The 17,160-nt window shown below is 42.6% G+C and overlaps 1 protein-coding gene across 1 annotated transcript in view; it reads left to right on the top strand.

Annotated features, from left to right (window-relative positions):
* Positions 1-17,160, top strand: part of PLXNC1 (plexin C1) — a 255,007-nt gene that overhangs the window by 95,182 nt on the left and 142,665 nt on the right. Inside the window, exon 6 of the mRNA XM_006898490.1 lies at positions 12,867-12,981. Coding sequence (XP_006898552.1) covers positions 12,867-12,981 — 115 coding nt within the window. The remainder of the gene's footprint in view (positions 1-12,866; positions 12,982-17,160) is intronic.

Here is a 17,160-nt window from a genome sequence, read left to right as displayed (position 1 = left end):
CCCCTTTATCAGCTGTGTGGGGAATTGGGAATAAAGCCACTTAGTTCAAAGCAGGAAGTGGAGAAGGCATAAAAGCTGTGAAGTAGCCCACCTCTACCCATGGTGCCGCAGACACCTGACCATGGTTCCCAGAATGACCAGCTTGCTCAGAAGCCAGGTTTTGTTCAGTAAAGTCAGGAACTGAGGCCCTCAGACCTCAGCATCCAAAGTACTTCTCTGCCCCATCTCTTTAATTGATGCGCTCTGAACTTGGAACAAGTACCATTAGGAACACCCCTTTTAGTAAATATTTGTTTTAATGGAATAGATTTTTTTGGCATGACCTTATCTCAACCAGAGTGCACTTTCCTAAGTATCTATTGATTGGCTTTTTAAAAATTCCTCAAATGTTTTCACTTGTCTTTGTGACCTAGTGCACATCCTGTTCCCAGAAACTCCTCTGCGTTGAAACCCAACGTTCAGGTCTTCATTGGAGCCTGCCTGCCACTCTTCCCTCATTGCTTTTGTGACATTCAGCTCTGGCAACTTTTATTCTGTTGTTCTCTTTGAAAAGAGTGTGCCATTTCTGCTATGGCAAGGGTGTGTTGTAATATTGCCCTCAGGAGGATGCGGGTTCTATTTTATTAACCCCTTTGCACAGAGGATATGTGGGCTCATCTTACTCAAAAGGCATTTTTTCCCCTTTTCACTTCAGTGCTACCTAGTTTTAAAAATGCCTCCTCTAACATCTCTTGTTCCTGCTTTGCATTTGGAAAGACGAATGCCAACTTTTACTATAGTTATCCCCCACAAAAGAACCACATGGGGTAAAGGCCACGGACCTCTTTTGTTTGAGTGTTTCAGTCTGCAGATGTGTTTTATGTGTGTTAAATAGTTCAAAGTTCCAAGACAAAGGCTGGTTTTCTACAACGCCAGTTACAGGCCAGCCTAGTGAACAAAAATCAATGAAATAACTTATACTGGTAGCATGGAGACTTAGCCAAGAATTTAGTTACTTTAAAATTTCATTCTTAATCCAATTCAGCTAGCTTTTGTTGAATCCCAGCCATGAACCAGGCCCTGTACTAGGCCCTGGGGAAATAAAGATGAATGAGGTCTGCCTTGGAGAAGCTCACAAGTTCATGTGGGAAGCAGATGCTGAACAAATAAGTTCAATACACCATGGAAAGTTAGCTAGTAGCTGGTGGTCGTGATGGAGAGGAACCTGAAAGAACTCTTTAGTCTTGAGGAGTAAGAAGGGTTGTATTTAAGAATCTTCAAAGAAACTGTGTCTTCTTAGCAAGGCTCACTGGATGTTGACCTGGTACATGGGAGCACTGAAGTGGGCAGTCTGGTTAACTTTATGACCCCAATCCCTTTCTCATCACTGCTATCATGCATTTATTTGGTTTGTATCATCCAATGATTGCCTAAATTGGGTTTAATTTGTCCATGTAAGGATAACAAAATTAACTGATGTTTACTGAGTGATTATTATAAGCAGTTGAAATAGAATTACATGTTTATCCCAATTTGATGAGGTGGAATCTTGTTGCAGAAGATCAAAGAATACAGCTTTCAATATGGATTGCATTTCAGTGTCAAGAAAATACAAGTTCTTTTTTCAAATAAAATTTTAATTGTGATGTTAACGAACATTTACAAAGAAGTCAGATTTTCATTCATTTGTTGTTGCACATTTCGCTCCCTCACCTTCCATTCCACCTCCTCCAGTTCACTTTATTTTTAAATATTCATTTATTGAAGCATAATTACTTTCTTCCCCCCACCCCCAGTCCTCTTGGTGATGATACATCTCTTATTCTTGTCTATTATTGTACATACAATGCCTAATCACATATTCATTTTAGACGATTCTTTCTTTCACCATTGGACCAATAGGCAACAACATCATTATAGATGGAATAGTTGTTTGTTATTGTTGTGAAGTGCCATCTAGTCAAGCACAACTCCTAGTGACCCTATGAACGTAAGACCTGAAGCCTTTGGATACAATTGTTTCTCAAAGTTCACAGAGTTTACAGAGACATGTTTAGGAAGTGGATGCCCCCCCTTGCTTACAAACCTATCTTAAGGTGGAAGCTCCACCAAACAAAAATATGGAACACTGGAGAAAAGATTGAAACTCTCAACAACTTCATCTTACTTGGATCTACAGTTAACACTATTGGTATCAGCTGTCAAGAAATCAGAAGACACTTTGGGAAAGTGCAGTCAGAGACCTCTTCAAATTATTGAGGAGCAATGATGTCACTTTGAGGACTAAGGTGTGTCTGATTCAGGCCATGATTTTTTCAATCACTATGTAGCTGAGAGCTGGACAATAAATAAGGATAACAGAAGAAGAATTGATGCCTTTGAGTTGTGGTATTAAAGAAGAGTACTGAACATGCCATGGATAGTCAAAAGAAGAGCCGTGTCTTGGAGAAAGTGAAACCAGAGTGCTCCCTAGAGGCAAAGGTGATAAAGCTTCAACTCACACACATACTTCAGGCATGTTGGTAGGGGAGGCTATTCCTTCGAGAGGGACACCTTGTTTGGAAAGGTCAGTGAAGGAGAGGAAAATCCTCAACCAGGTGGATTGACATGGTAACTACAGCAATGGGCTCTAGTGTGTCAGGAAGTGTGAAGATGGCACAGGATAGGACAGGTTTTAGATCTGTTGTTCATAAGGCCGCTATGGGTCATACTTGACTCAGCGGCACCTAACAGCAACAACATGAGGTAGAAACTATTATTTACAGTTATCTGCGTGGAGCACTGACCTGCTCTAACTTTCTGAAGGGGAAATAATCATCATCAATATTCTCAACATCAAGTACCCAAGAGTGATTCCTCTGAGGTCAAAACATGCTTCCACCCTCCTACCTTTTTACAAATTCTGACACCGACTGTCCCTCCCACCATGCTTTCTACTTCTCCGCTAGATTTTGTAATTTATTGCAATGACTAAGAAGAAATCATAGACCACACTTATTAGGAAGTAACAGGTTACAGTGCAGGCTCAGGAATATTCACTCAGGATAGCCTCTCTCCTCAGTTATACCTGAAAGTAGACCTCTCTCTGGCCAGTTGGCCTCATAGTCTAGGCCTATGCCCTGATTAAGCCAGTGTTTCAAAGATATTTAGCCCTGCTGTTTATGTGTCCAGTTCACCCCACTCCACTAGAAAGCAGGCCTGAAGCTTCTAGGCTGTTGCTCCAAAGGTCAGCAAATGTTGCTCCCCCTGCCAGTTCCTAGAGGCAGACCCTCACCTCCACCAAGTCTCCTTTCCAGATGGGTCCACTGCTGCCTTCCAAGCTGGTCTCCTGGTTCTGCCGCCACCTCATACCACCTTCCGCTATCTCTCCAGTGTTACAGCTCCCTGATTGAGGCAGTTTTAGCACAGAGATCTCAGATCCAAAAGACACACTCACATTTCTGTCTCTTCTTTCTTTGTGGAAGTGAGAGGTGAGATTCCCCCTTTTGGCCTCTTGAACGGCTCATTTGAACATAGTGGAATGGCAAAACCAAACAGTCCCTACCTTAGTGATCCATAAACCTTGCATGGTTTCACTCTCGGCACCAGCAGTCAGGAAATCAAAAGATGAGCTGCGTTAGGAAAGTCTGCTGTCACGGACCTCTCCAAAGTGCTCAGGGGCAATGATGTCAGACTAGAGTCTAAGGTGTACCTGATCCAGGCCATGGTCTTCTCAACAGCTTGTTATGCATTTGAGAGCTGGACATTGACTAAGGATGCCAGAAGAAGAATTGATGTCTTTGAGTTGTGGTGCTGGAGAAGAATATTGAACAAGAAAATAAACAGATCAGCTGAAACCATGTTGCTCCTTGGAGGCAATGATTTTGAAGCTCTGACTCACATACTTTGTTTTGTTTTGCTGTTATTGTTGTTGTGTACCGTTGAATCAGATCCGACTGAAACAGGAGAAGATTGTCCCTCCTTTTCCATTGGAGCATCTGGTGGATTCGAACCATGTGCCTTTGGGATTGCAGCTCTGGTTCTTGCCACTAGGCCACCAGAGCTCCCCCAACTCACATACTTTGGACGTGTTGCCAAGAGGGACCAATCCTTGGAGAAGGGCATCATGCTTGAAAGGGTAGAAGGCTGGTGTGGGAGAGGATGAGATGGATTGACAGAATGACTGTGGCGATGGGAACAGGTGTGTCAGAGATAGTGAAATCGGCCCAGGATAGGGCAGGGTTCAGAGCTCTTGTTCATAGGTTTGCTATGAGTCATACTTCACGGGAAAGCATATAATAACAAAAAACAATTAACAGCAACACTGTTGCAGGGAGCTCTGGTGGCCTAATAATAAGAAGCTTCACTGCAATGCTGAAGGCACTCAGTTCAAATCCACCAACTGTTCTGCTGGAGAAGGATGAGCAGTCTCCTCCTGTGTGATTAATTGTCTCTGAAAACCCATTGGAGGGCCAGCTATGGTTGGTTCCACTTCTATGGCATACAACAAATACTATGTACTTGTTTCTATTTGACGGGAGTTAGAAGGAAAATGGCTACAGTCTTTAGGTGAGAGTCATGGTGACATCGGGTTTAAACACTGCAGGGTGCATTCATTACATGTTGGGCTACTATTCAAAAGATTGGTGGTTCAAATCAACCAGCTGCTACAAGGGAGAAAGAAAGAAGGGCAGTTTATCCTGTAGAGATGTATTGTTGTTGTTAGGTGCCATCAAGTCATCTATGATTCACAGCATAGATGTGAACCTATGAATAACAACTTTAAACCTTGCCTTATCCTATCCTATCCTATCCTATCCTATCCTATCCTATCCTATCCTATCCTATCCTATCCTACCCTACCCTACCCTACCCTACCCTACCCTACCCTACCATATCCTATCCTACCCTATCCTGACCTCCATCATAACAAACTTGGAATCTCAATGGAAGAACTTTATGAGTTAGAATCAACACTATACCTGTGGGGTTTTGCCTTTTTTGTTTGTTTGTTTGTTTGTTTTTTATCAAGTCACCTGTGACTTGTAGCAACCCTATGAACAATAGCTCTGAACCCTGCTCTATCCTTATTGAATTGCACCTTTTCTGACACACCTGCCTGTTACCCCAGTTATTGTGTCAATCCATCTCAACCAGAGTCTTCCTCTCCTGCACTGTCCCTCCACCCTTCCAATAATGATGCCATTCTCTGAGAAGTGGTCCCTCCTGGCAACATGCCCAAAGGATGAGAGATGGAGTTTCAAAATCCGTGCCTTCAAGGCGCCACCTGCTTTCACCCTCTCTAGGACAGACCTGTTTGTTCTCTTGGCAGGCCACGGTATGTTCAATACTCTTCTCTAGCACCACAACGCAGACAGATTATTCTTCTGTCATCCTTAGTCTTTGTCCAGTTTTCTGATTCACAGCAAGCAATTGAGGAAGACTACGGCCTAGATCAGGCATACCTGAGTCTCTAAACCGACACTGTTGTTCTTTAGCACTTTGTTTTTTAATGTTTCCACACTTCCTGACACTAACGCCTTACTTTAGTACTAACACCAACCCAAGGAAAACACTGAGCAATGCTTGGAATAAAGTACATTTTCCTCTGGGGCTCATGCTGTGGGGATCTATATGCCTCTATCTAGGTATTTGAAATACCACTATCTTGGAAACCTTTGAAAAGTCTGAGCAATTTGGCGTAGTAATATGCATAAGGATGCTAGCGCCAGACTGTTGGGGTTCATCATTGTGCGATGTTAGTCTTACTGTACCTCAGATACACAGCCAGGGTTTCTACTGTGCTGGGCTGCTCATCGTAAGGTTGGTGGTTCAAACCTACCAGATGCTTCCTGGCAGTCTCCTCCCTTGAAGATTTACAGCCTTGAAAAGCCTGATGGAGAGTCTCTGTCAGTCAAAATCAGCTGCATGGCAGTGGGTTTGCCCTTTAAAAAAAACAAACAAAAAAACCCCAAAAACAAAACACCAAACCTCAATTTGAGGAGCCTGGTGGTTTAGGCATTCAGCTGTTAGCCTAAAGGTCTGCTGCTCAAACACAGCAACTCCTCCAGGGGAGAAAAAGGTGGCGTTCTGTTCCCATAACAGTTTTGGCCTTGGAAGCCCTGTGGAGCTTCTGCTCTGACTATCTATATAGGGTCACTATCAGTCAGAATCGACTGTACACCGGAGGCTTGGTTTCAGTTTGTTGGTGCCTTGTTAAATGATGATTAGGGCCCACGGTGAGCAATGTTTAGCTGTATGGCCACGCACGTCAATCTGAAACTCAGTCTCCTCATCTCTAAAATGGAATGGTAACAACAGTACCCACTTCTTGGGCAGGTTGTGAAGATTAATGAGTGAAAAGTTCTACTTGCAGTATCTGGACCCTGGACGAGGCCTCGTATATGTCACCTCTTGTGAGAAGCAATAGAAGATAGTAGAGAAGGCTAGGGGCTTTTGAACACAGGCTGCCTGGTTTTGTGTCCCAGCTCTTCTGAGACCCTGGGGACACAAAAGGGCCTTCTCTGCCTCTGTGTGCCATGTGTGTAGGGTTTGAACAGTCACCGTGTCTATTTCCCAGTGCTGTCGTGAAGAATGAATGAATTCAATCACTTGAAAGAACATTGCCTGGCACGCTAGCTGTTTTCACTTAAAAAAAAATCTAGCTTGTCTCCTATTAGCATAATTTCATCGTGTTGATTGACTCTCGGCTCCAGTAATGAAGATCCCATTTTTCAGCTTCCCCTGCAAGTTATTTTGGTCTCATGCTTTGGCATTCCCCTCCCCAGACTCTGGAAACCTTTAAGTGGGAGTTTAGTCTGTCCCTGGGACTTCCTGGTCTTGTCTATTCAGCAGAGTTTGGACTCCCTGTCTCTTGGACTGGCAATTGTTATGAAAGTCTCCTGATTTCAGAGGCCACCTGGCTCCTTCTTCAGGCTCCGTTTCTTTCCTAAAAATGTGGACATCTGTCTGCAGTCACTTAGCCAAGGACCTTGCTCTGCTCTTGTAGTAATACTCTCTCTCCCGTGGACGCAGTCCCTGTTCCTCGCGAGGGAAGTGGGATTGTTTTCCTGGTAAAAGTTTTCTGATATTGTATCAGTGTGGAATCTTCAGAATAGGTCACAGTAACCCTCACATTGAAGCCAATTACCTGATATTTAGTTATCAGATTCCATCAGGGACTGTCTGCTCTTCGTGAACAATTAGATTAGAGGTTGCTGATGAAATTCGAGTGGCAGGAAGTAGAAGCTCCATTTCTGAGTCCAGAGTTTCTATTTCAAGGTTGAGTAAGTGGTAAATTTTTACTGAGAGATTCTAGTCTAATAGAGTCAGATTCTCAAGGACTCCAGTCTGGCCCAGGAGCATTTATTTCACCTGTCTAGAAACTTCAGCTGCCTTTCAGAGCTTGGTCTCCTGATTCTTTATGTTGGCATGAAAACAATTAATAATTTAAACCATACCCATTAAAAAACAGGAATACTGTATAAATACAATACTGTAATAATAAATTTAAAAGTCGATCCAGCTGGGCACTGTTCCCAGATTGCCAGCTGAGCAGAAACACAAATAAGTGAAGAAGAAGAAGAAAAACGGCTTTAATGCAAATGGCTGCAATTTCATTGTTTCTGCTATTCTTTTATTGCAAGTCTATGGTATGGAAGTTACATTATGGATAAAGAGATTTTGCGGGCTAACCTGGAAATACCATCAAATTTTATAACATTACTTCTATGGGGAAAATGTCTTCCATGTTACAAGCAGATGGTTTACAAGTAAATTTTTGGAACACAATAGAATTGTACGTTGGAGGCGGGGGAGGGGCCCATGGAACCTGAAGCTCCAGTTGGAAGGTTTATACCCAGCACTAAAGACAGGTGAAAAGTGATGGCCTTTCAGAATCCCTTTCTCTGTTTCCTTCCCAAACCCCTGATATTCTTTTCTTCCTTGAGATAGCCTTACCTTCCTTCCTCCCTCCCTGCTTTCGGATTGCCCATTCCAGCTCCCCATCCTGGCCCACCGTCACCCTCCAACCTTTGTTGAGACCCCAAGAGGGAGCTCTGAATGCTTTTGTCCTGGGCACCATATTCAGTGATGATTAGGGCCCAGAGGGTGCTCTGGTGGCTGAGCAGGTAAGGAGTTGTGCTGTCAACTCAAAGGCAGGAGGTTCAAATCCACCAGCTACTCTGAGTGAGAAGAATGGGCAATCTCCTCCTATATGGTTTTATAACTTCTGAAAACCAGCTGGAAGGTCTGCTGTGAGTCAGTTCTGACTCCATGGCACATGGCAACCACAGAGCCCAGGAGCTCTGGTGGGGTTGTAGTATGTGGGGAGTTGTGGTTTTGCTTCTCTGGTGGTTTGAATGCACCAGCGGCTCCAAGGGACACTTTCCTGCTGTGCAATTTATAGTGGCAGCAATCCAGTGGATGTTCGATCAGCTATGAGTTAGTTGGTCTCTGCAGCAATGAGTTTTTGTTTGGTTTTTTTTTTTTAGGTTGAGTTGGCATGTGATTCTGAAAACAGACTTGGGCTAAAACTGAGTAAAACTGACATGATAATGCATTTCTTTGTACCTCTGCAGAATGTGGATAATCGTAGTTCCTGCCTTCTGTAGCATGAGGCCTAATGGGCAAGGACTAACTGCACTCAATGCCTGTCACCAAACCAAGACCTCTCCATGCCATTTGGTGGGAAAATGAGCTATTCTCTTAGGGGTCATGAAACTTTCCATGAACTAAGAAGGCCAACCTATCAAGTAGAATATGTTCTAAATTTAAGTAGTAAATTCATAATCCTCCAGGTGCACCGTTCGAATCCACCAGATGCATGCTCTGATGGAGAAGGAGGGGCAATCTTTTCTTGTGCTAGTGGGATCTGATTTGACAGTACACACACAAAAAAAGTAAATTCCGAATCAAGAGTTTGGGACCTCCTTGTTCTTGAGTTGTGGGGTAGGTAGGTTTAGAATACCCTTTTTTGTGTGTGTCTGTGAATTGTGAGGTAAATATGAGGAAGAGAGATAATAGAACCCACCTGTTTACATGACTGAGAGGCAGCATTGGGCATTATTGTTATTATTTTCAATAAACTTGTTGTCGTTGTTAGGTGCTGTCTAGTCAAGCATGACTCATAGCAACCCTATGAACAAAAGACCAGAACCCTGTTCTATCCTGTGCTATCCTCACACTTCCTGACACACAAGAGCTCATTGCAGCAGTCACCATGTCAGTCCACCTCGTTGAGGGTCTTCCTCTCCATCACTCTGCTTTTCCTTGCATCATGTTCTTCTCCAAGGAATAGCCCCTCCTAGCAACATACCTGAAGTAGGTGAGGTGAAGCCTCATCATTCTTGCCTCCAAAGAGCACCCTGGCTGTGCCCTCTCCAAGACACATCTGTTTGTTCTCTTTGCCGTCCATGGGATGTTCAGTGCTCTTCTCTGGCACCACAGCTCCAAGGCATCAGTTCTTCTTTAGTCATCCTTATTCATTATCCAGCTACTTACTTGATTTCAATAGGAAATTTTATAGCAAATTAGAATAAGCTTTCTTAAGTAGTTTCATTCACCAAGTTATTTCCACATACAGTACTTTTCATCTAAGGCAAGCTTTGTTGTTAGCTTTTTTGTTTTGGTCCTGTTGCTATGGTGTTGTATTATGGTTGGGTTTTTTTCTCACCCCTTCAGGCAGTCTTTTCTTTACATCTGAGCAGGTTCTACTCTCAAGTAAGTTGATGTCTCCACACTGATCTCATCATACAGGCATGGGGTCTAACTAGAAAGAGGAGCCAGAAGTATAAGACAGAAGTCTAGGTCTTTTTAATAGATTGCTCTGTAGAGAATGAGGCAACGAAATAGCACAGGGTACAGAAAGCATACCTACCTCTGCCATTTCTACAGAATGTTGAAAATGGAATCTGAATTCCATTTTCCTTTTACACGTGGCCTTAAGAAATTGAAATGGAGCCAGTTAAGACATTAGCCTATAAGTGCCTCGTGAAAGCCTCGGTCACCATGATTCCTGTTAGACTGGTAAATCTTCTTTTCACTTGGGCAGTTGTTTCTGTGTTTAAGTCCTTGACCATTGCTTTTCCTAATCCATAAGACTAGAGTGATAGTTTTCAAAGGATTTCAAACTAAACTGGTTTGTTTACTAAACTGGAAGCTATAAGATATTCTCGTCATCTTGAAGAAATTTGAATGTGTGGGTAGCATGCTGTCATGAAGATTTTTATAATCTGCAATATTTGAGAAGTAATAAAGATACTGTTGTTGGTTGACCATCTGGTTATACATACTTAGTGTCACAGTTTGTGGATTCTCTTTTCTTTTTACTAGTGAGAGGCAAGGAATAAGAATTGCGAATTTCAGAGGTGTTTATAATACAAGGAATTCATGTTCCGTTCCTAAATGTGATTAGATTGATCTTATGCAAACTAGGAAATGAAAAGTTCCTTATGTTCTCTCTCTCTCTCAAAAGATAAATAGAAAATATCAACTTCTAATGTGATCCTTTTCTAGCCTCAGATTCTAGCCCATGTCTAATGTTAAAAATAGTCACATTACCGTAAACTGGTGGTTGTTTGTTGTCATTGAGGCTGTACTGACACAGGGTGATTCCTTGTATAGAGTAGATCCACACTGTTGGACTTTCAAGCCTGTGGCCCTGAAGAACCACATCTCTAGACTTGACTTTTGAAATGCCTCCAAGTGAGTTTGAACAGCCAACCTTGCAGCTAGCATTTGAGTGCTTAATTGTTTACACTGTGCAGGGATTCCATACTGTAATGTGAATTTAAACATAAATCATAAGGAAACTCCTTATAAGAAGAAAAATCACCAAACCAAAAAAAACCACAAAGACCTATAGAGATTTCATATTTCACCCATTCATTCAAAACTGTTTATTGAAACCCTAGTATTTGCATATCACACTTCCAGACACTGAGGGATTTGCTGAAGAAATATTAAAGATGTTCTCCTTTCCTTTGAGGAGCTTAGAGCTTGCTTGGGGAGAAATGACATAGACATATGAAACAGTTCAGTTGTAATTCAAGGCAGCATATGATTAAATACCAAAATGTGTGGTTCCGACCAGAAATGCTATAGGAGTTCAGAAAAAGGGTGTGATAACTCAGTGCCACTACTGTTTTCTGCCTACACACTGGCGAATTGTAGCACTATTTGTATGAAATATTTTACACTTGGCTTTTTGGCAGCCTTTAGGCCTTGACTCCCAGGCGGCATTAAGAGCCTATGAAAATGCTTGTACCCCAGTCTCTCTTGAACTGGCCTCTTTTCTTTTTTATCTTGTAGGCAGAGGAAGTGCATATGCCAAACCACAGTGCCCATTTGAGTCAGGTAGTATTCTGAGAGAGTCATAAGCTGTTGCAGATGGAGAGTAAGAATCCAGCCTCATCACTCTGTTTCCATCCAGCTGTCCTTGGGTCGCCATTGCAAATCCTCCCTGACATTGAGAGGCGGTTTAATTTGAAATTAATGTCCGTGACGGACGAGCTAGCCATCAAGGGTCAGATGAATTGATGGCTTTGGAGAATCACTGATGAAAATCCCCCCTTGTTCGAGTGTTGGAGAAAGAACACACCCAGATGTAGGCTGAGTTCAGACACATCTGCACTCACTCCGAACAGAGCTCCCCAAAATGTCAGCAGAGGAGGGCAGACTGAAGGATTGTAGAAGGGGTGATGCTTAATGAAACTCTCTGGCTTCCTGTTCTGGTTTTTTCCATATTCAAATTATCACTGAGCTCAAAGACAAATTTTTAAGACTAAAAAAAAAGTGAAGAGAGAAAAGGAAGAAGAATTAAAACCCCTGTGAAGTCAAATGGGTTGTTTAGCTCCACAGCTCATTCTGCCGAAGTCCCCTGAGGGACTCCCAATATCTGAATGTGCTCATCATCTGGTTGTTTTTCAGTCTCATGATTCATGTATTTTCAGTTTCCTTTAAAAATCTGTGACTGGTTCTCCCTTTCATTGTAACCTTAGGCACTGAGGAAGCCAGAGATGTTTTGTTCTTTTTGTGATACCACTTAACAGAATGTCTACAGAGTCTAACACTTGTGAAAATATTGTGGCACTTTGCGTTCCTTTTTCTTGTTGGGTTGGACAACCCATCTGGTGAGACAAGGGTTCCCAAGTTAGCATGCCCTAGGGTGACCCAGACACCCAGCAAGCCAGTGATCTCACCACTCTGCTTCTTTCTAATCAGCTGTCTAGCAAAGAAGTTGGACTTGGACACAGGTACACCATATCTGGGGACATCCTCTGAGCTCACTGACTTGGGAATGTGGCCCTGGAAAGTGTCGTACCCATGTCTGCTCATATAGTCTTGTGTCTGTCTAAATAAATGTTATGTAGCAGATGGTTACAGAATGCCTTATCAAATTATTGGGCAGACTTTGCCCTTGAAATATTTTTATTTAATTTTCATACCAAAAGCACAAAATAGTCACTTTTTTCTATTTTTTTAAAAAAATGTATGCAATAGGCTGATAGTCTGGGAATGAATTGTAAACCTAAAATGCATACAATATATAAGCCTTTTTTTAGTTCTTTACTAGAAGATCTTTCTGGAAGAGAGCTCTTTATTTGTGATTCTCAGAGAGGATGTGATTTGTATGTATTTGGCTATGTCATCTTGAGAGATGGCTCGGGAGTCCAAGTTCAACATGTTGTCTACATTTGTTCTCTCCTCCTAGACATGATGGGGAAACGCTCTGCTGTTTTCCTGTTGCTTTTCATGATTTTAGCTTCATGTTCCTATCTGCGCTCAAGATCAATAATCCTCCCTCCAGAGCCTGGCGTTAGGTGCGCAAGCCAAGTGTGTGAGGATGGTTTAACTAATGCATGTGCAAGCTTACTTTTTGATGGCATTTTTTTCGTTCTGTGTTTCAGGTGCACTTTCCGAGAAGCTTGTGTACCTCCCCACAACTCAAGAAACTGGCTGGATGTTACCTTAGGAGCCGCAAAGTGCCCTAAAATACACATGATCCGAAACAGTAAATTTGAGGTAAGATGGAAAGTTTCATTTGTGTGTCTCTCTTGTACCCAGTTGCGGCAGGCAGTAGGGAGTGGCACTGCTCAACCGAAGGCGATGCTTCTCTGGCAGCTTGGATTTACCAGCAGTTCCATGGGAGAACGGTGGGCAGTCTCCTCCCAGGTGATTTACAGCCTCAGAAACCCACTGGAGGCTCAGGTATGAGTCAGTTCTGACTCTGTGACCTCAAGTTAGTAAATATAATTATAATTACTCTTGCTCTGACCAATTGATGCTGACTTCCTTCCAGGTGGATAGTATCTATAAACTATCAAATAAGCTTAGTTACAGATATTTTTTGCCCCCTTTAGCCAACAACTACTGCTGGTTTACCTGGCACTGTGCGTGAACTGGAGATACTGCAGTGAGCAAGGCCTGTCCTCCTAGAGTCTGTTGTCTGATGAAGCTAAAGATGACTCTCAATATTTGAATATCAAGAAGTAATGTATGTTTAATGTAATAAAAGTATATGGACAAATATATCCAGAAAAAGACAGACTCATAACAAAATTCCATAAACCTAGCTGAACTATAATTTTGTTCTATCTTGTCTTTTGAGAATATGGTCCATAAGTGGTAAGGAGCTACATTGCCAGCCCAAAGGCAAGCTGTTCGAATCCACCAGCTTCTCCAAGGGAGGAGGCTAGACAGTCTCCTCTTGTGCTATATTAAGCCTCTGAAAACCTGCTGGATGGTCACCAGTGAGTCCATTCTGGCTTAATAGCACATAACAAAGATGACAAGAAGTAGTAGAAGTGGCTAATGTCCTCAGCTGTTAACTGAAAGGTTGACAGTTCAGCCATACACAGAGGTGCCTTGGAAGAAAGAAGTGATCTGCTTCCAAAAAAAAACCCAGCCCTTGAGAGCTCCACGGAGCACAGTTCTACCCTGATATGCGTAGGGATAACCAGGAGTCAGAACTGATGCAATGGCAAATGCTTTTGAATTTTTTAAAAAAATTCTTTGGCCATGTTTTGAAAAGGGCACAAATAGCGTAGGCTGTAGAATCCTGTGTTGGTCCTTCTCTGCCCATTCAAATCCCGCCGCAGCTCTTCAAGTGAAAGATGGGCATCTCTTCCCATGTGATTTATAGTCTTTGAAACCCAATGGAGGATCAGCTGTGTCTGTTCCAACTCAATGGCAATGAGTTTAAGTTTGAGTTGTTGTTAATGTGTTGAAGCTCCTTCTAGCAATTTTCCTATACCAATGACATCAATTAACAAGGAAAGATATGAAAAGGAAAACTGTGTAGTCGGTAAACATTGTAGTCAGGGTCCCTTGCAAAGCCAGTGAGGTACCACTGGCAGCACATCAGCCTTGTCACTGGATGAGAAAAAGGAGCAATGAGTATATTTAAGTATCTTCTGATACGCTCATCAGCCATGCCCTACAGGAAATGGAACTCCTGCTTAGCAAACTCATGTTGCTATCAGAAGACGTTCTCTTCCTAATTACGACTCTTGTATTATGAATAAAAGGCCAGAATCCCCCTCAGCAGCCAGTTGACCTGCCTGTAGAGCGGTCTCGGTTTTCTTTGAATGCCACATTAACAAGGAAATGGGCCACTTTCTCTTTTCCCTTCCACTTTGCCATTTCAAGTAGCAAGAACCATACCATTTAGGATGATTTAACATTTAATAAAGGGGAGCCAGAGCATTTAATGAGTGATAAATAATGAAAGAATCACGCTTTCAAGTCATAATGGATCAGGACTCACTGATTTAAAGTGACTTGGCGTTTGTCACTTTCTGTGGACTTCCTGAGGGAAAGGGAAGGGAATCTCTAAAGTCTTCATCCAAAACCTCCGCCAGCTGTGAATCCGAGCGAGTAGACGCTATAGAAAAGATGCTTCGGTATCCGAGCATAGGTATGGCCAAGTTTTTATCTCTCTTATCCATCTGAAGAGTACTTCTGGTGGCCTGTACAGACAGAGTTGCACTGCTAACTCAAAGATTATACCTCTCTGGCCGTTAGAGCCCACAGTGGTGGCAAGAAGAAAGATGGACCATCTCCTTGTATGTGCTTGACCACCTTTAAAACCTTCTAGAGTCTCAGCCACTTTTGGTTTCCACTTGATGGCAATGAGTTGAGTGCTAATAGAGAAAGGCAAATAATCTCTTGATCTACAAATATACTCAGGCCTCTGGTGGCCTAGGGGGTAAAGAGTTGCACCGTCAGCTCAAAGGCATTCAGTTCGAATCCACTAGCTACTCCGTGGGAGAATGAGGGACAGTCTCCTCGTGTGTGATTTACGGCCTCTGAAAACCCACTTGAGGGTCAGCAGTGAGTTGATTCCAACTCCATGGCAGTGAATGACTTTGATGATTAAGTGGTTGAGATTATGCAAGTGTTGACCAATTCTTCAGCTGTATACAGTAGGGGAAAGTAACTTGTGGATTAAAATAGAAACTGTAGCTCACACTATTTGCTCACCTACCTGTGAGTTCGCCACTGTTGCCAGCTGTCTTCAAGTTGTCCTGCAAAATGTGATGACATCATGCACAATAGAATGAGACTCAACCTGGGTCATGTTTGATTGAGGATTGGACCGTTATCATCCACAGAGTTTTCATTGGCTGATCATTGGAAGTAGACAATTAGGACTACTAGTCCATGTTAGTCTGCACGTTCCACTGAAACCTGTCCAAAGTAAAGGACCACTGAAAGGCAGGCTGTACGTGGGGCACATTGGCCAGGAGTTCTGTTACATGGAAGGAAAGAATCCTACCCTTGAGTCATCACTGCCCCCGTGGGGTTGCTAGTTGTCATTGTTGTTATGTGTCATTGAGTCACCTGCAACTCATAGCGACCCTATGTACAACATTCCTAAAGCCTGCCCTGTCCTGAGCCAGTCTCTCTGACTCTGACACACCTAACCCCAGTGCCCCAGTCACTGTATCAATCAATCCATCTCATCGGGGATCTTCCTCCCCTGCGCTGTCCCTCCACCTTTCCAAGCATGATGTCCTTCTTCAAGGCCCAGTCTCTCCAGGCCACATGTCCAAAGTATGTGAGATGGAGCTTCAAAATCCTGGCCTTCAAAGATAAACTTGGTTTTACCCTCTCAAAGATAGACCTATTGGTTTTCTTGGTGGTCCACTTTTATACCCATTCTGAAATCATAACCAAGAAATGTTTATTATTTAACCACTAATGATTTCTACATCTCCTTGTGTCTCACTATTTACACAGTCTCCCCACCAAGTCTCCAAACAAACCATCACATTGCCCTCTGTAGCTCATCATCATTCTTAAAATAATAAATAAACACCTCAAACCCATTGCCTTGGAATCAGAACCAACTCCTAGGTGACCCCCCAGGGGTTTTTCAGAGGCTGAAAATCACACAGGAGGAGATTCTCATCCTCCTCCTTCACAGCAGCTGGTGGATTTGAACTGCCAGAAAGGTATCACTTTTCAGTGAGCAGAGCACTCTCTACCCCACAAGGCCATCAGAGCTCAAAGTAAAGGAGATAGGAATGGAATAATTGGATGAAAGCTGTTCTTTGAAATCATCTTGAGACTGAGTACTTTAAAACTGTTGATAAGACCCTGTGACTCTCTCTTTAGTTTATGATTTAGTACATTTCCACCCTAATGGTCATCTTGGACATATATGGAAATTTCATGTCTTTTTTGTGAGCAGTCTTGGCTTGGACCTCTAGTGATGGCAATCTATAGTTTTCTCTATTTGCTAATTTAGAAAATTTTCTTACAATCCATCCTAAACCTAATATTGTCTGAGTACCCTTTTAACTAGTTGCAATTAACTTTGATTGTGGTGACCCCACGTGTGTCAGAGTAGAACTGAGATCCCAAGGATTTATGATGACTGATTTTTAAGAAGTCAATTGCCAGGTCCTTTTCTCAAGTTATCGTTGAGTGGAGTGGAGCTTCAAGCCTTCTGCTCAGCAACCAAGCACATTAAACAAGAGCATTATCTATACACTACACATATACAGTATGTACAAGGATATTCAACAGGAGCCAAAATATGACTTTGATTTCATCCCACCTGAATTTCAGAATCATCTCAGGAACAGGTTTGAGGACTTGAACACTAATGAGCGAAGACCAGATGAGTTGTGGGAGGATGTCAAAGATATCATTCAGGAAGAGTGTAAACGGTCATTACAAAGACAGAAGAGGAAG

The sequence above is a fragment of the Elephantulus edwardii genome, unplaced genomic scaffold (assembly GCF_000299155.1).
Source record: "Elephantulus edwardii isolate Elephantulus edwardi_28Jun2011 unplaced genomic scaffold, EleEdw1.0 scaffold00231, whole genome shotgun sequence".
Lineage (NCBI taxonomy): Eukaryota > Metazoa > Chordata > Mammalia > Macroscelidea > Macroscelididae > Elephantulus > Elephantulus edwardii.
The sequence above is the reverse complement of the archived record's forward strand: the minus strand, read 5'-3'. Positions and strand labels throughout refer to the sequence as shown.